General features: G+C 49.9%; 1 protein-coding gene across 1 annotated transcript in view; it reads left to right on the forward strand.

Annotated features, from left to right (window-relative positions):
• Positions 1 to 25,533, forward strand: part of UBASH3B (ubiquitin associated and SH3 domain containing B) — a 138,008-nt gene that overhangs the window by 102,736 nt on the left and 9,739 nt on the right. The window contains exons 6-11 of the mRNA XM_029075793.2: positions 5,900 to 6,108; positions 14,869 to 15,001; positions 16,398 to 16,518; positions 18,051 to 18,173; positions 20,622 to 20,714; positions 22,933 to 23,077. Of these exons, the coding sequence (XP_028931626.1) occupies positions 5,900 to 6,108; positions 14,869 to 15,001; positions 16,398 to 16,518; positions 18,051 to 18,173; positions 20,622 to 20,714; positions 22,933 to 23,077 (824 nt within the window). The remainder of the gene's footprint in view (positions 1 to 5,899; positions 6,109 to 14,868; positions 15,002 to 16,397; positions 16,519 to 18,050; positions 18,174 to 20,621; positions 20,715 to 22,932; positions 23,078 to 25,533) is intronic.

Raw genomic sequence — 25,533 nt, forward strand, 5'->3', positions numbered from 1 at the left:
GGGTAGGTGGAGGGTGGGGAGTAGTAATAGAGATAATACTTACTAAGCACTCACTGTGGGCAAAACACTGTGCTAAGCATTGGGAAAGAAGACACCGGTTCTACTGAGAATCCCCACTAAGAACCAGATGAAAGCACATTGAATTTGGCTGCTGATTAGGCACAGTCCAAAGGGCAGCTGAGTAGGTGTGGGTAAGGAAGGATTAGCAAGCCATGACCCATGGCCAGGGGCCTGGGCAGAGTCATCTCTCTCACCCCCCCACCCCAGTCCGATGCCACCTTGCCCGGGGCTCCAGAATTTCTGGAGGCACGGATTTGTCAATTGTTGAGAATGAGTTTTACAAACACTCTGAAGCAAAAGGACTGTGTCCAACCTGATTAGCTTGTATCTACCCCAGTGCTAACCAGTATCATAAAAAAAGGACTGACTTTCACACTTTTCAAAGGGATGTAAGATCACTGGGCATCATCAGGCATCAATGGGGGCCCCTGTCAGAACCAGGTGATGCCGTGGGGCCGCACTTTTCAGGGTGGGTAAATCCTAGCGCAGAACACGGAGGGATGTTGGAAGTTACTAGACTGTAAGCTTGCTGTGGGCAGGGAATGTTCATTCATTCAATAGTATTTATTGAGTGCTTACTATGTGCAGAGCACTGTACTAAGCGCTTGGAATGTACAGATGGGCAACAGATAGCGACAGTCCCTGCCTACTTACAGTCTAATCGGGGGAGACAGACAAAAACAATAGCAATAAATAGAATCAAGGTGATGTACATCTCATTAACAAAATAAATAGGGTGATAAAAATATATACAATTGAGTGGACAAGCACAGTGCTGAGGGGAGGGGAAGGAAGAGGGGGAGGATGTTTTACTGAATGTTTCTGTTTTACTGTTATATTATACTCTCCGAAGCACTTAGCACGGTGCTCTGTACCCGGTAAGCACTCAGTAAATACGATTGAGCGACTGACAGCTAGGAATTGTCTAGAAACCACAGCTCCATCCTCCCTTCCTCCCTCCTTGCCTGCCCTCTCCTGCCACAGAGCTCTCAAGTGGATCCTCATAATAACAACAATAATAATTGTGGTAGTGATTAAGCACATACTATGTGCCAAGCAATATCCTAAGTGCTGGGGGAGCTACAGGATGATCAGGTGGGTCGCAATCCCTCTCCCACATGGGGCTCACAGTCTTAGGTCTGCTCCTCTCTTTATCAGCTCCCCACCCTTTTTTCCCCATCCTTCCTCCCCATCTCCTCCTTGGACCCCTCTTCCCTCCCCCTTCTCCTTCCTAGTACCTTTTCCTCCAGCCCAGGGTCATTTGGACTTGGGGAAAGGGGCCAGAAGAGAGTCCTGTCCAGAGGTCATCTAGTCCACTGCCATGCACTCTTATGGTGCATGATTAGCTGTGCTCCCTACAATGAGGAGCAGTTTGGACCAGGCTCTGGGCAGGGCCAGTGCACAAGACAGGTTGGGTCTCAGAGGGCCAGCCCAGTCCCCCACCACCTCCAGGGGCTCAGCCTGGCAACTACCTGGCTTACAGGTGTCTAGTACAAAGGCAGAGCTGTGCAAAGAGGTGTCTTTGGAAGAGATGGGAGGAGAAGCGGCTGATGGAATTTTCCAGGAAGGTCTCCGATCCTGCCGGGGACTGTCACTTCCTGGCCTGACCCACATTTCGGCTTGGCTGAGAGAGAGAGAGAAAGAGAGAGCGAGAGAGAATGTGTAGGAGAAAGGAAGTGAGAAGGGAGGAAGGGAGGGAAGGAGAGAGAGACAGCAAACTCCTACATGAATGATCTTTTAAAAATAACTTGGCCCCTTTTAGCTGTTTGTAAAAGCTCATTTACTTCCCCTTCTCCTCCCTTGTACTCCCCCTCCTCTCCCACCCCTTCTCCTCCTCTCCGTAACACTTTATCTAGTGTCTTCACCTTTAAAGAGCCCTGAAAATGGGGGGCAGGTTTGTATTCTATTCCCCATTGGGCAGACAGGGAGGTAGAAGCCCTGAGGACAAGTCCTGTCCATAGTCTCCCAGCATGTTGGAGGGAGGAAGACTCAGAGCAGTCTCTCAGCTGCTTGGGAGTCAGAAGAGCTGGGTGGTAATCCCACCACCACCACTTGCCTGCTGTGTGATCTTGGGCAAGTCACTTCACTTCTCTGTGCCCCAGTTTCCTCTTCTGTAAAATGGGAATTAAATTCCTTTCTCCCTTCCCCTTAGGCTCCCTCCCTTGAGAGCCCCACGTGGCACAAGGATTTCGTCCACCTTGATTATCTTGGATCTACCCCCGCGAGTAGCACAGTATTTGGCACATAGTTAATGAATACCACAATTCTTATTACTGCTTCTACCGATCACCTGGTTTGGGTGACCCATTCCAGCTCGTTGTGGGCAGGGAATGTCACTGTTTATTGTTGTATCGTATTTTACCAAATAGTTAGTACAGTGCTCTGCACACAATAAGCGCTCAATAAATATGATTGAATGAATGAATGAATGAATGAATGAATGAATCTGGACTCCACAGAGAGTGGATCAATCCATCAATCAATGGTATTTATTGAACATTTACTGAGCACTGTACTAAGTGCTGGGGAGCATGCACTAGAATTAATTGGCACGATCTCCGCCCTCAAGGACTTTACAGCATAGCAGGGAAGATAAACACTAAAGATAATTAATTCATTCATTCAATAGGATTCATTGAATGCTTACTATGTGCAGAACACTGTAATTACAGGTAGTGGGATCAAATAGGTGTACTTGAGTGCAATGGGGGTTGGTGTGAGAACCCAAGGGTTTAGATGGCATGGAAGGGCTGAAATGATGGAGGTGGTGGGGCAGGGGATGAGGAATCAAGTGAGGAGATGAGAGCTGAATTTGGAAAAGTCTCCAGGAGGAGATGCGATTTCAGAAGAACCCTGCCTTGAAGATGTGGAGGGTGGCGGTCTGCCAGATCTGAAGCGGGGGGAAGATCCAAGCAGAAGAGAGGGCGTTAGCTAGAGGTTGGTGGCAAGGGAGTCGAAACTGAGGCACTCTCCTTATCGGATACTCTAAATCTGGAGGTCACTTACTAGACTCCTTGGGCTAGATGGGTCATCTGGTCCATCTCCCCATCTTGGGAAAGTATTGCAACTAGCCCCGCCACATCATCCATTTGAGGATCTCTGGCACCTCTGGAGAGCTCTAGGGGAGGAGGGGCCCCAGGCTCCCTCTGAATGGGGCCCAGCATCTCCTAATCATTAATCAACTGTATTTATTAAATGCTTACCGTGTGTGCAGAACACTGTACTGAGCACTTGGGAGAGTACCCTACAACAGTGTAACAGAGTTGGTAGACACATTTCCTGCCCACAACGAGCTTACAGTCGGGGGGATGGCGGGGCATCCTGAAGACACTCTCCAGGGGCATTCTCATCCTGGCTTGGCCTCAGTTTCCCCTTCTGCAGAGTAGAAATGCTAATCCCTGTCCCTGTCATAGAAGAGAGTGAGTGAGATCATCCTTTGTTTTTTGGGTTTCCCAGTGACCAACTACAAGGGAGAAAGGCTTAAAATGCAGCAAGAGGGAGTTAGGTGAGACCCAAGGAAGAGCTCTTTGGGTGGAAAAAGATCCGATACTAATAATGATGGTATTTGTTAAGTTCTTACTATGTGCCAGGCACTGTACTAAGCGCTGGGGTGGGTACAAGCAAATCAAGTCGGACACAATCCCTGTCCAGTACAGGGCTCACAATCTCAATCCCCATTTTATGGAGGAGGTAACTGAGGCCTTGAGAAGTGAAGTGAGTCGTGCAAGGTCACCCAGCAGACAAGCGGCAGAGCCGGGATTAGAACTATGCCCTTCTGACTCCCAGGTCCGAGCTCTACCCACTGCACTGTGATGCTTCCTGGTCAGCTTTTCTACCTGGAGGAAAGGGCCTGGACCACATGATCTCTTGAGGTTCCTTCCAGTGTTCAAATCCAGTGACTAGTCATGGGTAGGGCAGGATGGCTAAGTTGTGTGACAGGGCAGCAGGAGTCTGGGCATGTTTCCCTGTGGCCTCGTCCCTCCCTCTGCCCTGTTCCTGGGAGAGGAATGTTCCTAAAGATGGATTAACCCAGTTTCCGGGGGATGTTGGGAAAATCCAGGTGGACAGGAGGCTATCTGTGTGTGTGTGCCTGTTGGGGGAGGCCAGCAGGGCAAGGAGGAAAAGAGCCAAGGGGTCAAAGATGGGGTTGGGGTTGGGCAAGGAAAGAGAAGGCAGGGGGTAGGTGGAGCAGGGAAAAAGAAAGCAAGGAGTAGAGGTGGGGCAGGGCAGGGAGAGAGAAGGAAGGGGAGGTGCGGACAGAGGACCTGCAGGAGTGGGCTTTAGGCTGAGACCAGAGGGTCTGTGGCTCCAGGCCTCAAAATGCCCTCGATGATGGAAGGACGGGGGCCTATGAGAACAGACACTTGATTCTCCAGGTCCCCCAACCCCGGGGCCTGTCCACGCTGTCCTGGGGGATCCAGGTTTTTCCCAGATCCAGTTGCCAACCTGCTTGAAGCCCCTGTTCTTCTGGGTCCCATTTAAAAATTCAATATCCAGCGGTCTGCTGAGGACCCGACTCTTTCTAGTTGATTCATTCATTCAATAGTATTTATTGAGCGCTTACTATGTGCAGAGCACTGTACTAAGAGCTTGGAATGTACAAATCGGCAACAGAGACAGTCCCTGCCCATTGACAGGCTTACAGTCTAGTTGGGGGAGACAGACAAAAACAATAGCAATAAATGAAATCAAGGGGATGTACATCTCATTAAAATGATAGCAATAAATAGAATCAAGGGGATGTACATCTCATTAACAAAATAAATAGGGTAATAAAAATATATACAAATGAGCACAGTGCTGAGGGGAGGGAAAGGTAGGGGGGAGGAGCAGAGGGAAAGGGAGGAAAAGGGGGCTTAGCTGAAGGGAGGTGAAAGGGGGGTAGAGAGGCAGCAGAGGGAGCAGAGGGAAAAGGGGAGGCTCAGTCTGGGAAGGCCTCTTGGAGGAGGTGAGCTCTCAGTAAGGCTTTGAAGAGGGGAAGAGAATTAGTTTGGCGGAGATGAGGAGGGAGGGCATTCCAGGACAGCGGGAAGACATGGCCCAGGGGTCGACGGCGGGGTAGGTGAGAACGGGGGACGGTGAGGAGGTGGCCGGCAGAGGAGCGGAGCCTACGGGGTGGGCAGTAGAAAGAGAGAAGGGAGGAGAGGTAGGAGGGGGCAAGGTGATGGAGAGCCTTGTAGCTTGGAGTGAGAAACTGATGCAGTTTAAACATACCGGGCCCTGCCTGACACCCTCAGGGGTTGAGGGTCCCTGGGAGAGGGCATGGGCAGTGTGGCTTAGCCAAAGGAGCACAGGCCTTAGAATGAGGAGGCCTGCCTTCTGGTCCCAGTTCTTCCACTGGCTTGCCTGTGACCTTGTTTACTTCTCCCAGCCTCAGTTCCTTGATATGCAAAATGAGGATAAGGAATCCGACTCTCCCTACCTCTGAGTCCTGTGTGGGGCAGGGACTATGTCTGATCTGATTGTCTTGTGAGGCCTGGTAGAAAGAGCCCCGGACTAGGAGTCAGGAGAGCTGCATTCTAGTCTGGACTCTGCTTCTTGCCTCCTGTGTGCCCGGCAGACCTGCTTGTGCCTCTGTTTACTCATCTGTACACTGGGGATTAAATACCTGATCTCCAACCCTCTTTGTGACTATGAGCCCCAGGTGGGATGGGAACCATGCCTGGTCGGTCGGGTCGGTCGGATTGTCTCTACCCCAGCTACTTGACACATTGTAAGCCCTTATCAAATACCACAACAAGAATAATGATTATTAGGCCAGCTCCCGGCACCTGGTGGGAGCTCGATGCCCACTCAGGCCGACCGAGGTCTCACCTGTGCGCTCCCGCCCCTTCGGCAGACGCTGCAGGTGACCTACCCCTACGCCCCGCAGAATGACGACGAGCTGGAGCTGGTGCCCGGGGACTTCATCTTCATGTCTCCGGTGGAGCAGGCCAGCACCAGCGAGGGCTGGGTCTTCGGCACCTCCTTGGCCACTGGCTGTGCCGGCCTCCTGCCCGAGAATTACATCACCAAGGCCGACGAGTGCAGCACCTGGATATTTCATGGGTGAGCGATCTCCCGGTCGCCGTCGCCCCTCCCTCCCTCCACCAACCCTGCCAGCCCGGGGGAAGGGCTCAACTCTGACACTGGGGGCTGAGGGCCTGGGGCGGTGACCTGTTACCGGGCCCCTTGGCGTTGGGGCAGAGAGCGCAGAAGCTGGGGCGGGAAGGGTGCCCACCCACAATGCCTGGGCTCCTGCCCCACGCTGGCTGCCAGGGTCAAAGGCCTGGTATCCCCTCTGTCTGTGGGCATCTGTGGGAGGGGTCCAAGGGCAGAGGCTGGACGGGGAGGGTTGTCCATGGCATTGGAGATCCAGACCTTTATGACCACTCTGAGCCTCTCCCCTTCCTGCCACTGGCCATCGCTGGGTGAGAGGGAGGGAGGGGGAGCTGGGTGGGCAGGGGCCCTCCCGCAGGCAAAAGAGGCTATAAACTGTGCCTTCTCTCCTCTCCTTTCCCCTCCACACTGCTGGGCTGCCATAGCGGGAAGTGCGCGTGGCGGGGATGGGGGTGGGGAGGGGCGGGACAGAGCTCAGGCTGAGGTCGAGCACAAAATGTTAGGACCAGCGCATGCAAATATTTTTGGCCCCATGAAGCGTAGCTCCCAGGTGGCGTTGTTGGCAACCAAGTTGGAAATGAATTTAATGGAGCATATGTGTGTTTGTGTGTGTGTGAGGGTGCACATGCACACACGCCTGTCAGAGGGAGGGCCCACATGGTCGGCTGGCATTAGCCAGGCCTCTGCTAAGTGCTGCTGGCAGAATGAGTGCCAGGGCCCCATAATGAGCATCTGGGGGACATTTTAGCAAAGCGGACACGTCAGTGCTCAAAGCCGCTGCTGCGATGGGCAGCATTCGGGCTTTTCTCATCCCTGGCTCTGCCCAGTCTCTCTCCGGGTGACCACCCACCACTAGCGGGACCCTCAGTGAGAATCAATCAATCATATTTATTGAGTGATTACTGATTATTTAGGAAGCAGGAAGCAGCATGGCTACCTGGAAAGAGCACGGGCTTGGGAGTTGGAGGATATGAGTTCTAATCCCCGCTCTGCCATATGTCTGCTGTGTGGTCTTGGGCAAGTCACTTCACTTCTCTGTGCCTTAGCTACCTCATCTGTAAAATGAGGATTTCGACTGTGAGCCCCACAGGGGACAGGGACTGTGTCCAACCTGATTACCTTGTATCTACCCCAATGCTTCGAACAGCCCCGGCACATAGTAAGCACTTAAAAAATACCATTACTGTTAATATTATTAATAATACCTGGTAAATAGTAAGCACTTAACAAATACCAATATTATTATTATTATTATTATGCTCTTTGAAGAGTACAATATAACAGAATTGGTAGACATATTCCTTGCCATAAAGAAGCCAAGGCAGTGGCTAGTAGCTAGGTGGGCCCTAGTCTGTTCGGGAGACCTGCAAGCTTCCAGCTTCCTTCTGGTTGGAACAGAAGCTGCGTGGCCTATGGGCTTGAGAGTCAGAGGACCTGGGTTCTAATCCCGGCTCTGCCAATTGCTCTGCCGATTGCTTCCTGTGTGACCTTGAGCAAGTCACTGCTCTGTGCCTCTGTTTCCTCAACTGTAAAATGGAGATTAAATACCTGTTCTCCCTCTACCTTGAACTGGGAGTTCCATGCAGGACAGGGCCTGTGTCCGACCTCATTAATTTGAACCTACCCCAGTGCTTAGAAAAACGTTTGGCACATAGTAAGCACTTAACAAATACCCTAATAAAAAGAACCGAGGCAAAGGACGGGAGCTGGTCCATGTTGAGACTGGGCCAGTTCTGTAGAAACTGAGCCACTGGCTGCTGCTTTTCACCTTACAACCCCAGCCTTTAGATGTCTGCTCTCCCAAGGCTTCGCCTTCTCTCCTTTCTAAACCATCTGCTGCTTTCATTCCTCAGGGACTGTGTCTGACCTGATGACCTTGACTCTATACCATCGCATAGCACGGTGCTTGGCATATAGTACACGCTTAGCAAATCCCCGGTGATGATGATTCTTATTTCTTTCCAATCATTTCCTAATTTCCCAACCCTCCCTTTTTCCCCTTGGAGTTTTCCTCTGCCACTCCAGTCTCGGATAGGGTCATGCTAGACCCGAGAGACCAGCCAGGCCCTGACCCCAGCACAGACCAATAGAGACAAGTGGAAAGAGGCTTCAACTGATGCACGAGAGAGCTCAGTTAGGCATAAGGAGGAATTTCCTGACTGTCAGGAGAATCAGGCTTGGGAGTGGGCTTGCAAGGACCGTTTTGGAGCTTCCCCACTGAAAGGGATGGACCCCCACCTGCTTTGGATGCTGTTGCCCAATGGGGAGAGGCTGGGGGGCAGGGGAGAGACCAGATGACCTCTTCCAGTTCTACTCCAGATGGAGGACTCTATGATACAGTTTCTGTCGGTCCTCTATGACCCACTCTGCCTCCCTTGGAGACCCCTTTGCCCCCCATGGAATCACTGAAGCGGACCCGGCTCCAGTCTAGAGTCAGAAAATCTCCTTCCGAAGTCCGGGACCTGGCAAGTGTCTGGGGGCAATGGGCAGATAATAATGATAATGGGATTTGTTAAGCGCTTTCTATGTGCCATGCACTTTCCTAAGCGGTGGGGCTGATACAAGGTTATTGGCTTGTCCCACGTGGGGCTTACAGTCTTAGATGAGGTAACCGAGGCACAGAGAAGTTAAGTGACTTGCCCAAAGTCACACAGCTGACAAATGGTGAAGCCAGGATTAGAACTCATGACCTCTGACCCCCCAGCTCATGCTCTTTCCACTAAGTCACACTGCTTCTTGTCTGGGCCAGGGCTCGGATCTCTTCGTGCCCCTTTCAACAAGGGAGAAAGGGGCTGGGGCTGGGACTTGCCCAGGGAGATGGAGGCAGGAGGATCTTTCAGAGAAAGGGAAACACTGTCCATTCCCAAGCTCCCAGAGGTTCATTCAGGCTGGCCAGGGCGCAGTGGAAAGAGCACGGCCTTTGGAATCAGGGCTCATGAGTTTGAATCCCAGCTCTGCCACTTGTCAGCTGTGTGACTGTGGGCAAGTCACTTAACTTCTCTGTGCCTCAGTTCCCTCATCTGTAAAATGGGGATTAAGACTGTGAGCCCCGCGTGGGACAACCTGATTCCCCTGTGTCTACCCCAGCGCTTAGAACAGTGCTCTGCACATAGTAAGCGCTTAACAAATACCAACATTATTATTATTATTATTAGTATTTATTGAGTGCTTACTATGTGCAGAGCACTGTACTAAGCGCTTGGAATATACAATTCGGCAACAGATAGAGACAATCCCTGCCCATTGAAGGACTTACAGTCTAATCGGGGGAGACAGACAGACAAAAACAGTAGCAATAAATAGAATCAAGGTGACAGGAGAGTGGTGGGGTGGCGGAGGGCCTGCTGCCCACTCTCGGGCTGCTCCATCCCACCTGGACCTTTCTCTGCTCCTTCTCCTCCCCCACTGTCTGTTCTGCCCCTTCCCGCTCTTCTTCCCTAACCACCACCCCACCCCTTCTTGCGCTCCCCCTCTTCTGGCACCTCTCCTCCGTGGCTTTGTGGCCTCTCCCCCTCCACCAGAGTCTCCTGCTCACTCCAGGAGAGAGATGCCCACAACCACAGTCTCACGATAATCCAAACCGAGGCATTGCTCCAAACCAGGGCGGCATTGAACGGGCCTTCCTGAGGAGAATTTGCACCCACCTGGAGATGGCTGGAGCCATCTCTGGCCCTCCTGTGCCGGTTGGCCTTCCCAAGGAGACACATGCCCATCTTTGACCCTCCTATGCCAGCTGGCCTTCCAAGGAGACTCATGGCCACCTCTGGCCACCTCTGGTCTTCCTGCCCTGGCCGGCCTTCCCAGGGAGATGCCCCCACCACCAACCCTGTCTGGCCCTCCTGTGCCAGCCGGCCTCTCCGAGATGCGTGTCTATCTCCTTGAGCCCTTCTTTGCCCTATGATGCCAACCCACCTCTGGCCTTCCCATGCCAGCCAGACTTCCTGAGAAGAAGCGCACTCGCTTCTGGCCCTCCTGTGCCAGTCGGCTTTTCTAAGGAGACGCATGCCCATCTCGGCCACCTCCAGCCCTTCTGTGCCACCCTGCCCGAGGAGATGCCCATCCATCTTTGGCCCTCCTGTGCCAGGTGGCCTTCCTGAGGAGATGTGCACTCATATTAGGCCTTTTTGTTCCAGCTGGCCTTTCCAAGGTAAACAATACACTGTGCCCACCAGTCTTCCTGAGGAGATGAGCAGCCACCTCCAGCCCTCCTGTGCCAGCCAGTCGGTCTTACTGGAGAGACGGGTGCCCATCTCTGGCCCGCTTGCGCCCCCTACTGTCAGAAAGGAGCAGAGCCAGATACCCCAGGGCTGAGCCCCGCCTCCATGCCCAGCCACCCCGGCAGGCTCTGTGGCACAGACGTAGTCGGACAACCAGACAGCTAAGGCTGAAAGGGCTTGAAACTGGAACGTGGAAAATGGACCAATAACCTAATGCCGGAGAGAGAGACCCAACTTGAAGATCTGATTCAGCGCTTAGAACAGTGCTTGTCACGTAGTAAGCGCTTAACAAATCCCATCATCATTCTATAACAATAATAATAATAAGGGCTAAGGTAGATACACGATAATCAGGTCTTTCATGGGGCTCTCAGTCTAAGTAGGAGGGAGACCATGCATTGAATGGCCATATTGTTGATGAGGTTGCTGACTTGCCCAACGTTACACCACAGACGAGTGGCAGAGTCAGGATTAGAAGCCAGGTCCTCTGACTCCCACGCCCTTGCTCTCTCCGCACCGCTTCCCAGCATGGTCTTTGGAAAGGGCCTTTAGGAGGGACAAGAGGTTTGATAAAGCAGGGAGAGATTTATGGATGATAATGATAGCTGGAATGAGTTTTTGAGTTTAGAATGGCTTACTCTCTACAACACTGTCCCATCTGCTTTCCCAGTTCTCCTCTCACCTCCCCTGTAAAGTAGGAGAGGCAAAGATGATTTTCCCCATTTTACAGATTTTTATGGTATTTGCTAAGTGCTTACTTACTATGCCAGGCACTGTACTGAGCGCTGAGGTAGACACAAGCTACTCAGCTTGGACAAGTCCATGTCCCATATGAGGCTCCCAGTCAATCCGCACTTAACAGATTAGGTAACTGAGGCACAGAGGAGTTAAATGCCTTGCCCAAGACCACACAGGAGGCAAGTGGCAGAGCCAGGATTAGAATGTAGATCCTTCTGACTCCAGGCCCATGCTGTATCCACTAAGCCAAGCTGTGGCCCAGAGCCATTAAATGTCAGGGCTAAGGTGGTCCAGCTGTTCAGTGATGGAACCAGGCCTCCAAATGCCCGGCTGGGGCTTTCTCCAGCAGCCATGGCAGGGTCAGGGTTGATGTTTCAGCGGGGAATGAGACCAGATGGAGCTTCTGTTTCAAACCAGGAAGGTAAGCTAGAAAGGAAATCTTGGCTTCTGGTGGTCCGCTGGAAGTGAAAGCAGTGTGTTGGTTACCTAAGGGGTCTTGGCCATTGAAGGATTCAGACTAGTTGTGATTTCACCCCACAGAATGTCTCAGCGTTTGACTAGACAATGAGTCAGTAAATTGAGAGAAGCAATATTGCCTAGTGGAAAGAGAATGGGCCTGGGAGTCAGAGGACTTGTTTTTAATCCTGGCTTTGCCAATTGCCTTCTTTTTGACCTAGGCAATCACTTAACTTCTCTGTGCCTCAGTTTCCTCATCTGAAATTATAGATTAAATACCTGTTTTCCCTCCTACTTAGATTGTGAGCCCAGTGCAGGACAAGAACTATGTCTGACCTAATTAACCCCAGCGCTTAGAATGGGGTTTGCTACATAGTGCTTAACAAGTATCATAAAAAAAAAAATCAATGGCATTTATTGAGTGCTTACTGTGTACAATACATGGTGGGTAGACACGTTCCCTCCCCATATAAAAAAAAAACAACCAATCAATGACATTTGAGTGCTTACTGTGTACAATACAACATGGTGGGTAGACACATTCCCTCCCCACCAGAAGCTTTCAGTCTAGAGGGAGAGACTGAGATGAAAATATTTTACTTTTAGGTACCTAAGTACTCCAGGGTGGAGGATGGGGTGAATATCAAGTGTTTAAAGGGGACAGATCCAAGAGTAAGGGCATCTCCATGCACCCAGTGAGGTTAGGGGAATCAGCTTCCACTCAACGGCAGCAGAATGGAACGGGGTCCCCCAGCTGAAAAGGGCCACCGACAACAGGCAAGAGCAGAGAGACCCTTCCCCAGCCACCTTTGATGGCACTGGCGCGGGGAGGCCATGGAGGTGACTCCAGTGAGAGCCCAGCCAAAGGCCAAGAAGCCCAAGCGCTGTCTTCTTGTCTACAGCACTTTGGACTTGCCAGGCCAGCCACCCTGGGCCCTCCTCCACCCTGGCCACTTGCCCACCTACAGGTGGCTTCTCATTGTCTATAAGAGTTAGTACACTGATTGGCACAGGTGAATCAGTGGCTGTGGCCCACCACTGGCTGGATTTTTGTGTCATGATATGTGAAATGGGGGTATTTTTGGCGTCGTGATGTGTGAAATGTTGGGGGACAGCATTAAACAAGTTGCCACCTTCTGGAGAGTTTCCGATGTCCCCACCACATTCTAGGTAGTTTCCAGGACCTCTGCCTCAATCTGTACAGTTTCCAGTGCCGCTGCCCCATTCTGGGCTGTTTCCAAGTCCACCTCCCTAGATTGCTACCCGTGCCTCTGCCGCCAACGCGAGGCCCGGGGCAGTGATGATGCAGAGATGGTGCCGGAGTGTCGGCTGGAGGACCCCAGGCTGGCACCCCTCAGGCCACAAATTCGGACCTTTTAACTGGGCTTCACCTTGAGAAATGACCAACCTGCCCCCATCTGTGGCTCCCTTCTCCTCCCCGCCCCCCTCCAAAGCCTTCGCTCAGGCCAGAGTCAATCAATGAATGGTATTTATTGAGCACTTCCTGGATATAGAACAGAGTTCAAGGTGCTTTGGAAAGTACACTCAACAGAGTTGGTAGACACAATCTTTGCCTACAGGAAGCTTACGTTTTAGATGGGGGACAGACATTAAAATAAATTAGAGGAAGGGGAAGCGGCAGAGGATAAGGAGATGTTCCTAAATGTTGGAGGGCCGAAAGTGTGATGAATATCAAAGTCCTTAGGGGTACAGGTCCAAGTGCATAGATTTAGGGATGGAGAATAGGGTTGTGGGAATGAGTGAGTAGTCAGGGAAGCCTTCTGGGAGGAGTTGTGATTCTAGTAAGACTTTGAAGATGGAGAGATTGGAGGTGTGTTGGGAATGGAGAGGGAGGGAGGATGTGGGCGCAGGGTCTGGTGATAAAGATGAGACCTAGGTTGGGTTTTTTTAATGGTATTTGTTAAGCACTTACGATGTGCCAGGCACTGAACTAGGTGCTGGGGTAGATAGAAGCTAATCGGGTTGGACACAGTCCACGTTCCACATGGGATCCACGGTCTTAATCCCTATTTTACAGTGAGGCACAGATAAATTAAATGACTTGCCGAAGATCACACAGCAGACAAGTGGTGGAGCCAGAATTAGAACCCAGGTCCTTCTAACTCCCAGCCCCAGGTTCTTTCCACTAGGCCACAGTGCTTCTCCCAGAGCAGCAGTGTGCAAGCTGGGTCGTAGAAGGAGAGAAGCAAAATTAGATGGCAGGGAGAGAAGTCGGGTCTCTTGGGCTCTGGGAAAGGAATCAAATCAATCAAAATTATCGAGCACTTACCTTGTGCCGAGTAGTAATAATAATAATATAATGATGGTATTTAAGTGCTATGTGTCCATCATTGGTCTACAAGCTTATCAGGTTGGATACAGTCCCTGCCCACATAAAGCTCACAGTCTTAATCCCACTTTACAGAAGAGGTAACTGAGAAACAGAGAAGTGAAGCGACTTGCCCAAGATCATGCCGCAGACAAGTGGTGGAGCCGGGACTTGAGCCCAGGTCCTTCCTACCCCCAGGTTCGTGCTCTAACCACTAGGAAATGCTGCTTCCGATTACTCTGCTAAATCCTTGGGAAAGTGCAGTGCAATAGAGTTGGTAGACGTGATCCGCATCACACAGAGCCCTCAGTCTAGTGGGTGGAAGCGGAGGTTAAAATAAATTATAGTTAGGAGAAGCAGCAGAGTATAACGATCTGTAAATATGCACCATGCAGCTGAGGTGGTGGGGGTGAGTATCCAGGTGCTTGGGCAGGGTGGACCCAAGTGTATAGATGACACTGAAGAGAGGGGAAATAGGGTGGGGGAATCAGGTTAGTCAGGGAAGACCTTTTGGAAGAGATGCAGCTGATTTGCACCTGAGAAGCAGCATGACCTAGTGGCAAGGCTTGGGCCACTTGTCTGCTCTGTGACCTTGGGCAAGTCACTTAACTTCTCTGTGCCTCAGTTCCCTCATATGTAAAATGGGGATTGAGACTGTGAGCCCCATGTGGGACAGGGACTGTGTCCGACTTGATTACTTTGAATCTATCCCAGCGCTTAGAACGGTGCTTGGCACAGAGAAAGCGCTTAACAAATACCAGAATTTTTATTATTATGGTTTCAGTAGGGCTTTGGAGATTAACTTGTATCTACCCCAGGGCCCAGCGTGGACCTTGGCTCATAGCAAGCACCCAACAAATATTGATCTGCCCACCCATCTGTCTGCCTGCCCACCCGCCCTTCCACCTGCCCACCTGTCTGCCCCTTGCCAGCCCCAAGGGGTAAAGTCCATTCTGGTTTTCTCTGCAGATCCTACTCGATCCTGAGCACGACCTCGCCTGGCTCCCTTTTGTTCGGGGACGGAATGCCTGACAGGAGGCTTCAGGAAGACCAGGGGCCTGTGGAGGCCAGTCCCCTCACCATCATCTGTCAGCCCATGCAGGTAAGGCCGGGGTCAGGCTGCTTCACCCCTCAAGAGGGAGGGAGGCCAGTGGCACGAGCCAACAGTAACTGAGGCTCATGTGACTGAGGCTTCTCCTCTCCTTGCCACTGGACTGACTGGCGAAAAGGTCAGTAGGTGCAGTTACCTTGAGTTCTAATTCCAGGTCCTTGCCTCTTGGGTGACCTTGGGTAAGTCATTTCCCTTCTCTGGGCCCTCGGTTTCCTTGTATAAAATTGGCATCGAGTACTGTTCTCCTTCCTCGATAGACTGTGAGCCCCATTTAGACTGTGCCAGATTGAATTATCTTGACCCTACCCCAGTGCTTAGCACAGTGTTTGGGCCATAGTCAGTGCTTAAAACATACCACAGTTACTATTATTATTACGAGTTCAAGATGTAAGCCTGCAGCCTGCAGGGCTGGGGCCCCATTTCCCACCCGGGTTAGAGGGTCACCAGCCCACCTGGCAGAGTGAGATCACCCTGGAACTCCAGACCCTGTCACGGACTGGCACCCCACCATATTTTGGTGGGTGCAGGAGGGTTCCTCAAGTTGGTTGGGGACATTCTGTGGTCTAATGGAAGGACAATGGAAATGCGAGTCAGGAAATCTGGGTTCTAGCCACCTCTGTTATTGGCATTTAACCCCCCTGGGCCTCTGTCTCTTCATCTGAAAAAAGGGAAAGGTAATACCTTCCTCTCCTTACTTCAGAGTGTGAGAGTGTGAGTCCTGCGTGGGATAGGAGCCTGACTCTGGTCTTTTTTATTTTTCCTCTGTAGTACCAAGCATCAAATTAAGCGCTGAAGTAGATTCAAGATAATCAGGTTCGATACAGTTTCTGTCCCTCCTGGGGCTCATAGTCTAGGAAGGAGTAGAATTGAATCCCCATTTCACAGATGAGGTAACTGAGGCACAGAGATATGAAGTGGCTTGCCCAAGGTCACACAGCAGACAAATGGTAGAGTTGGGAAGAGAGAATCCAGGGCCTTTCCTCTCACCTATCTCCTCTCACCTACTCTTCCTCCTCTACCCCTCTCTTGCCCATCCCTCTCCCTCTTACTTTCCTCTCTCCCTCCTTATCCCCTCTTCCTCTTCCTCCCTCCCCACCTCTGACTCCCAGGCCTGAGCCCTTTCCACTAGGCTTCACTGCTTCTCTGACTATCTTCTTTGAACCCCAGTCCTTAGCATGGTATTTGACACATAGTAAGAATTTGATAAATACGATAGCAATCGTGATGATCATTGTTGGGAAACGACCAGCTCCTTGGGGCAGAGAGTGGAGGCCCTTCCTTAGGGACATATCAACGGCTTCAGCTTGCCGCTTCCGGAAGAGCTGGCCCCCATGGGGCTCCAGGAGCGGCCGGACCCGTGGCTGATTCACTCTCTCTTTGTGGGCAGCCCTTGAGGATCGACAGCCATTCCAGCCCTCAGAAGCGGTGCCTCTTTGTCTGCCGTCATGGGGAGAGGATGGATGTCGTGTTTGGAAAGTACTGGCTCTCCCAGTGCTTCGATGCCAAAGGCAAGTCCTGACGTTTGGTGCCGCCTGGTCTCGGGGAGGGTTCGATGGATTCCGGAAAGACCTCGCGTCTCGGGAAAATGGGGTGTCAGTCATCTTTGAGCCAATGGTGATTAATGGGTTGGGGGAGAGAAGGTTCAAAGATGGTGGAGGACATGCTGGGAAACCCAGGCAGCATTGTTCCTTGTTCAGGGACATGCCTGTGTGCCCTCCCTACATAGGGTCTTCCTCACCTGGGCCAAACGTGGGGATGGGGTTATGCCCTGAGCAGACCAGTGCTGGGGGATGGGTCATAGAAGCCCGTGGTAGAACAGAAACAGTTGGTTTATGAATGGGTCTGGCCTCGGGGGGTGCTACCAAGTCACCTGTAACCCAGGTGACTGTAGAAAGAATGCCTTCCTCTCAAAGGGTCTTCTCAGCTGTTAGGGATGCCTGTGAGGGAGGAGGAAAGGACAGCCATTCCTCTCCCCATTTTACAGATGGGGAAATGGAGGCACCAAAAGGTGAGGTGGGATGGAGCGGGGCAAGCACCTGGGGCCCATGTCCTCCAGCCCCAATCTGTATCCCTGCAGGCAGGGTTGGCAAGGCCTGTGTGGGAGGCACCCTCCCTCCTTATTTCTTGTGAGTGGGCACAGATAGTTCCTGGCTGTGTTCACAAATGCTAAGTCTCACTTGGGGATCGACTCTGATTTGTCGATGTCTAGCCAGAGCCAGGAAGGCTTGGGGAGGGGAGGCTAAGGAAATCCCATCTGTTCCACCGACTGAATGTTACCAGGCCCAGAATGGGTATGCAATAAGAACTGCGGTTTTTCCCAAACGCCTAATATGAACCCAGCATTGTATAAAGCGCTGGGGCAGATACAAGATAATCAGGTCCTGCCCAATATGGATTCATGGTCTGAGGAGGAGGGAGGTATTTTACTCTCATTTTATAGATGAGGAAACTGAGGCACAGAAAAGTTAAGTAGTGGCCTGTTCAAGTGGAGCGGCTGAGCCAGGATTAGAAACCAGGTGACCTGACCCCCAACTCTACGCTCTTCCCACTAGGCCATGCTGCTCCTCGTCGTTTACATCTTATATGTCAGCAATCAAAAATAAACCCAGCACTCCTACCGAGTGTAAAGTTTGTCCATTTTGAGTTCCTGGATGCTTCCTGTTAGAGATGCAGTATGGGCTAGTGGAAAGAGCTCGGGGGGGTCAGAGGACCTTTCTACACTTGCCAAATGGGTGATCTAGGCTAAGTCACTTAACTTCTTTGGGGTTCAGTTTCCTTACCTGTAAAATGGAAATGAAATACCTGTTCTCCCTCCTGGTCTGTGAGCCCCATACGGGACCAGGACTGTGCCTGACTAGATGATCTTGTTTTTACCCCAGCATTCAATACAGTGCTGGCCTTGAAGTAAGTATGTAACAATCATTATCATCACTCTCTCTGTTTGAGCGTCTTATACCCAAGTAGATCTCTTGGCTCATAATTAGGGGTTTGCAAAAGCTGAGAATTGTGGCTGGCTCACGCCTGAGCTTCTCTGTCCCAGGGCGATACACGCGCACCAATCTGAACATGCCTCACAGTTTACCTCAGAGGAGTGGCGGCTTCCGGGACTATGAAAAAGATGCCCCCATTACTGTGTTTGGGTGTACCCAGGCCCGACTTGTCGGTAAGTGGCTTGAGTTTCCCTGGGGCCCCTTTGGCCAGTGGGAGATAAGGGGCTGCCTTGGATTGGCAATGGTTCCCTTTTAATGACCTCCAGCGGTCTTTTTCTGAGTCAGGAGGTTCATCCTTCTGTCCACCCAACTTGTTCCTCCTGCTTGGTCTCCTGGGATTAAGGAGAACAACCGGTTAGGGTCCTTCTCGGACCAAAACTTTCCGTTCAGGATGATGGTTGAGAAAGTTCCCGCTTTCTCTTCTCTGGGTTAGGCAACCCTAATTCTTTTTCCTTTTCCTCAGCAAACTTGTTCTCCATTGTTGCCCTCACTCTCCGACTGGTCATTGCAACTTGGGACATTTTGGGTGTTTTTTCAGAATCCCTTGCCTGCATTTACTGCTTCTCCTGGTCTCAGACTATTGGGATGGTGATATGAACTGGAAACGGGCACTGCCACCTATAAGGCAGGAGAGCAGAGCAGAGCCAGGAGGAGAAACAGAGAAGGCACCAAGATAGTATGGGCAGGGCAAAGCTGAGTTGGTCCACGCAATCCAATGGGCACATCGAATTGGTTGACGGGCTAGTCATCCCATTAGGCACCTAGAGAAGCTAGCTCTCCTGTCCTGCATCAGGAATCCCATAAAAGAAAGCTTCCATCATTTTATGCGGAGTGGGAGCCTCTCAGGTTTGAGACCATATGCCTTTTGTAGGATGGCTAACTTTGCCTAGTTGGACTTGTGTTGGGTTTGATTTATGACACAGCCAACTCTCAGTAACAGTAAGCCCTTAATTCTCCAGTCTGTAGAATATCCAGGCCCTTTGGTTCTCCTGCCACTTCCTCCTGATCAATCAGTCCATTCGTGGTAGGGACTGAGAGCCTACTGAGAGCAAAGCAGCTGGGAGAGAACAGCAGAAGCAAGTACGCAATCCCTGACCACAGTGGGGAGGTCAAACTGGGGAGATGGGCATACACAATTCTAAACCAAAAAGGGGCGCAGGAAAAGGAACAGAGAAATCCCTCCTTGTCATCTAAATCAGTCTCCTTGCCGACCTCCCTGACTCCAGTCTCTCCACCCTCCAGTCCTTACTTTACTCTGCTACCTGGATCATTTTTCTAAAATGTCATTGTTGTGCATGGTCCACTGCTCCTCTAAAACCTCCCATGGTCACTCATCCATCTCCCCAACAAACAGAAACTCCTTTGCCACTGGCAGTAGGGCACTCAATCAAGCTCTCCCTGTCCTATGTACTCTCACTCTTCTCTCTCTACAACTCAGCCCTCACACTTGGCTGCTCCAAAACCAATGTGCTCATTATGCCTCAATCTCATCTCTTGCCATCGACCTCTTGCTCATGCCACCCTTTCTGCCTGAAACTCCCTCCACATTCGACATCTTGTGGTTCATCACTGTCCCCATCTTCAGAGCCCTTTCGAAATCGTGGCTCCTCCAGGAGGCCTTCCCTGACTTATTTCTCATCTCCCTGCTCATTTTCCACACTCCTGCCACTTCAGCACTTCCACGTCACCTGTGGTCTTACCCCCTGAGCACATAAGTATTACTGACCCTCAACAGCACTTGTGAACTTGTCTTTAAATTCTGTTGCTTCCCCTTTCCTGTAATTTATTGTAGCGTCCATTTCCCCTGCTAGACTGTAAGCTCCTTGAGGGCAGGGATTGTGTCTGCTAACTCTGTTGTCCTCTCCTAAGTGCTTAAGGACAGTGCTCTGCACAGAGTACAGTAAGTACTCCTTGGGGATTAATAAAACAGGAAATAATACACATCTGTCAAGATGAAATAGTTGAATAAATATTTGAACATCCAACTGAATTTAGAGAAGCAGCGTGGCGCAGTGGAAAGAGCACGGGCTTTGGAGTCAGGGCTCATGAGTTCGAATCCCAGCTCTGCCACTTGTCAGCTGTGTGACTGTGGGCAAGTCACTTAACTTCTCTGTGCCTCAGTTCCCTCATCTGTAAAATGGGGATTAAGACTGTGAGCCCCACGTGGGACAACCTGATTCCCCTGTGTTTATCCCAGCGCTTAGAACAGTGCTCTGCACATAGTAAGCGCTTAACAAATACCAACATTATTATTATTATATGTGTACCTATAAAGTGCTCAGGATAGGAATAAAATACCCAGGTAACTCTGAGTGGCTGTTGGGTTGTCATGTCATGGGCGTTTCTTCCTGGGGAGAAGGCGAATTTTAGAAAGGCCTTGAAGATGGGGGTGAGGCATCTTTTGGTGGATATGTAGCCCATTCCCAGTTTGCCGCTAGCCAGCATCAGAGGAAAGAGGAGGAGAAGAAGGGGGTAATTTGAGTTCCAGTTTTGTGACCTGTTGCGGTTCTGGGAAGAGGCTGGTCTAGAAGAGGGCTGGCATGGAGTGTTGGGAGCTTTATCTGTGGATCACAAAATCACTGACCTCAGAGGATTAATTCTTCCTTTGGTTTTCCGGCTAGGTGAGGCCTTGTTAGAGACTAACACCGTAGTTGACCATGTCTACTCTTCCCCGTCTCTGCGCTGCGTCCAGACAGCACACAACATCTTGAAGGGTAAGGATCCAAGACCTGAGGCTTAAGCCTTCTGGCCCTTGCCAGAATCGTAACCGAGGACAGAAAATGCTTTGATTTGGGGTTTTAGTCAAGTTTCAGCAATTAATTCCTTCATAATTCAGCATCAGACAGTCCAAAAGCCATATGCTTATGATGATAATATCTTTGATTCGTAGAATGTTTAGATTTTTCCCAAGATCCTTCCAGTTTATTAGCACATTTTGCTTTACCCATAATTCTGATGTGAGTAGCAGCGTATGCCTAACACAAGGGAAAGAATCATGATTTCCTTTATTTTTCTCCCCAGATCCTTTCTGGGGTGAAGACTGATCAGTAGAACATTTACATGGGCCAGTAAATTGGGAGGTTTATTTACAAGGCTGCCAAACTTAACCAAATGGACAATGCAACATTCTTCATTCCCCTATTTTTTTTAAAGTTTATTTTATTTTCCTCAAGTCCTAGTGGTCAAGTCCTAGTTGGTCCTAGTGCTTCAATTCAGGAAAGAGATTCTGGTTTCTTTAGTTGGCCACAGTTTAAAAGCCCAGTAGCCCTAATTGTATGAAATTACAAATTACATTTTCCTCATCTGTAAAATGGGAATTAAATTCTACTCCCTCCTACTTAGACTGGGAGCCCTATGTGGGAAGGAACTGTGTCCATCCCCAATCAGTGGTATTTATTGAATGTTTATTGGGTATAGAGCACTCTACTAAACATTTGGGAGAGTACAGTGTAGCAGAGCTGGCAGACATGTTCCCAACCCTCAAAGAGCCCATGGTACAGAGTGGGAGAAAGATGCCAAAACAAATAAATAAATTACAGATATGTAAAACGAGTGCCAAAAAGGTACAGATCCAAGTGCAGAGACAATGCAGAAGAAAGGAGGAGTAGGAGAAATAGCTTAATTGAGGAAGGCCTCTTGGAAGAGATGTGATTTCAGTAAGGCTTTGGAGGTGGGGAGAGTGATGGTCTGTTGTATAGGAAGGGGAAAAGAGTTCCAGGCCAGATGTGGGCAAGGGTTGACGGTGAGGTAGATGAGATACCTAGATGAGGTAGGTTGGCACTGGAGGAGCAAAGTGTGTGGACTGGGTTGTAACAGGAAATCAGGGAAAAAAGGTAGGAAGGGAGTGAGCCAAGTGCTTCAAAGCTACTGGTAAAGAGTTCTCTATGATGAGGCGGTAGATGGGCACCCTATGGAGGTTCTGGGGGAATGGGAAGACGTGGACTGAATGTTTTTTTAGAGATAGGATCTGGGCAGCAGAGAGAATTATGGACTGGAGTGGGGAGAGACAGGAGGTAGGTAGGCCAGGAAGAGGCAGATATGGTAGTCAATATGAACGACGACAAGTGCTTGGACTGGAATAGCAGCAGTTCAGATGGAGAGGAAAGGGCAGATCCCGAAGATGTAGTGAAGATAGAACCGACAGGACCTAGGGACAGACGGAACTTGAGGGCCAAATGAGAGATGAGTTGAGGCAAAGGGTTTCTACGTGCTTAACATTATTATTCTTTGTATTATGATTCTCATCATCAACAACATCTTTGAAATCTTGGCTTAAGGGAATTTAATTTGTGATTTCCCAGTGAGGAAACTGAGGAACGGAGTGTTTTGTCTGTCGACTTATTCAAGCAGACGTTATACTAGAAATTGGATTAATTTCAACTCTGGGACAGGGTCTACTCCTACCAGATCATTCTGCTGTAAAAATGCACTTGGGCCTCAGTGAGCAGAAACACACCACTGTCTGAAATATCCAGATAAATAAGGCCAAGGAGTCCTGAATCATCAAACACTCTGGTAGTGTTACCTAACCCACCGTAACCCTGAACAAACATTTTCAGTCAATCAGTAGTGGTATTTACTGAGGGCTTATATGTGCAGAACATAAGCACTTGGGTCTCCTGCCTCTCCAGCTCACACCACCATTGCCCGACCCTGTGGAACTAATAATAATAATGATACTGATAATTGTGGTATTCGTTAAGCTCTTTCTGTGTGCCAAGCACTTTGTGCTAAACTCTGGGCTAATTACACTGTGATCAAATCAGACTCAACATCACTGACTTGGTCCAAACCCCTTATCCCAGGCTGCTTCACAGATCTTCAATCAGTCCATCAGTTGAGCACTTACTGTGTGCAGAGCACTGTACTAAACAGTTGGGAGAGTACACTATAGACTTCTTTAATCTTCATTTTTCTTCTCTCTTCTCTAAGGTTTACAACAGGACAACATGGTGAAGATTCGGGTGGAGCCAGGGTTATTTGAGTGGACCAAATGGGTCGCGGGCAGCACACTGCCAGCATGGATTCCTCCATCAGACTTAGCAGCAGCCAACCTTTGCGTCGACACAACCTACAGGTAGCCAACCTCTTGCCTGCCCGCTTGGAGGAGCCCCCAAAGTGTCTTAGCCACTTAGCACCACTGTTTAATGAAGTGAAAAGAAAAATCTCATCATCTCCAGGCTTTGCAGTTGCGCCACACAACCCACTGGCCAATTTACCCCTGATGCTTATGGAACAAAGCCCAGCGAGATTCCTCTTCCATTTCCTTAAAAAGCTTCCTCACTGAACTCCCTGCCTCCAGTGTCTCCCCTATCCAAACCATATTGCCCAGATGGTCATGGGTTCGAATCCCGGTTCCGCCACTTGTCAGCTGTGTGACTGTGGGCAAGTCATTAAATTTCTCGGTGCCTCAGTTTCCCCATCTGTAAAATGGGGATTAAGACTGTGAGCCTCACGTGGGACAACCTGATGACCCCATATCTCCCCCAGCACTTAGAACAGTGCTCGGCACATAGTAAGCACTTAATAAATACCAACATTATTATTATTATGATGTTTTTTCTAAAGCATTGTTCTGTGCCTTCCAAGCACTTCCATGGCTGCCCATTCCTCTCCACCTCAGACAGAAACTCCTGACCATTGGCTTTAAGGCATTTGATCAGCTCTCTCCCAACCTACCTATCCATTCTCTTTTCCCAGCTCTTATGCTTTGTTCCTCTCAAGTCGACCAACTCACAGTGCCTCGTTCTCATCTCTCTCATAGCCCACCTCTTGCTCCCTTCCTCCCTCCCCTCAGAACTCTCTCCCCAATACACTCACAGACCACTGCTCTCTTTATCTTCAGAGCCCTCCTTCGATGACCTCTCCTCCAGAAGGCCTTCTCTGATTCATCTGTCATCTCTCCGCCATATATTGCCCTCCAACTGTCATTTCAAAATTTCTGTGTCACCTAAGCACTTAAGTTACTCATACACTCCCGTAGCACTTATGTACTTATCTTTATACTTTATGACTTCCTCATGTGTGTGATTTTCACATCTCTTTCCCTCACTAGAATGTGAGCTCCTTGAAGGCAGGGATCGTGCCAACCAACTCTGTTGTACCGTACTCTCCCAAGCGCTATTTTCTTGTGGTATTTGTTAAGCGCTTACTATGTGTCAAGCACTGTTCTAAGCGCTGGAGTAGATACAAATTAATCAGGTCGGACACAGCCTGTGTCCCATATGGCATTCACAGTCTAAGTAGGAAGGGGGACAGGTATTGAATTCCCATTTTACTGATTAGGAACCTGAGGCACAGAGAAGTTAAGTGACTTACCCAAGGTCACACAGCTGACAAGTGGTGGCGCTGGACTTAGATCCAGTTAACTAATTGCATTTGTTGAGCACTTACTGTGTGCAGAGCACTGTACTAAGCACCTGGGAGAGTACAGAATAACAGAATTGGTAGATACATTCCCTGCAGTGAGTTTACAATGTAGAGGGGGAGACAGACATTAATATAAATGAAATTACAGATTTGTACATAAATGACATGGGGTAGAGGGTGGGGTGAATGAAATATGCAAATCCAAATGTAAGGGTGACACAGAAGGGAATGGGAAAAGAGGAAATGAGGGCTTAGTCACAGAAGGCCTTTTGGAGAAGATGTGCTTTTAATAATGGGGAAATTGATCGTCTGTCAGATATGAAAAGGGAGGGAGTTCCAGGGAGAGGAAGAATGAGGACAAGGGATGGGCAATAAGATGGGCAAGACTGAGGTACATTAAGTAGTTTGGCGTTAGGGGAGTGAAGCATGCAAGCTGAGTTGTAGTAAGAAATCAGGGAGATAAGGTGGGGGTGAGAGGGTAAGGTTATTGGGTGCTTCAGAGCTCATGTTAAGGAGTTTCAGTTTGGTGTGGCTGTGGATGGGCAACCACTGGAGGATCTTGAGGAGTGGGAAAACATGGACTAAATGTTTCTGTAGAAATGATCTGGGCAACAGCGTGGAGTAAGGACTGGAGTGGGGAGAGACAGGAGGCAGGGACATCAGCAAGGAGGCTGATTCAGTAATCAAGGTGGGAAAGGATAAGTGCTGGGATTAACATAGTAGTACTTTGGATGGAGAAGAAACAGTAGATTTTAGTGATGTAAAGATTGAACCAAGAAGATTGGGTGACAGATTGAATATGTGGGTTGAATGAGAGAGATGAGTGGAGGATAATGCCAAGGTTTTTGAGATAGGGAAGATGGTGGGGCTGTATACTGTGATGGGAAGGTCAAGTGGGAGGCAGGGTTTGTATGAGTTTGTATGAATATGAGTAGTTCTGTTTTGGATAAGTTTGAGGCGTCAGTGGGACATCCAGGTAGAGATGTTCTGAAGGCAGGAGGAAATACGTGACAGCAGAGAAAGAGCGAGATCAGGGCTGGAGATGTAAATTTGGAAATCATCTGTATGGAGGAGGTAGTTGAAGCCATGTGAGAATTAGTTCTCCAAGGGAGTGAGTGTAGATGGAGAATAACAGGGGACCCAGAACTGAGCCTTGAGGGGCTC

The sequence above is a fragment of the Ornithorhynchus anatinus genome, chromosome 11 (assembly GCF_004115215.2).
Source record: "Ornithorhynchus anatinus isolate Pmale09 chromosome 11, mOrnAna1.pri.v4, whole genome shotgun sequence".
Classification (NCBI taxonomy): domain Eukaryota; kingdom Metazoa; phylum Chordata; class Mammalia; order Monotremata; family Ornithorhynchidae; genus Ornithorhynchus; species Ornithorhynchus anatinus.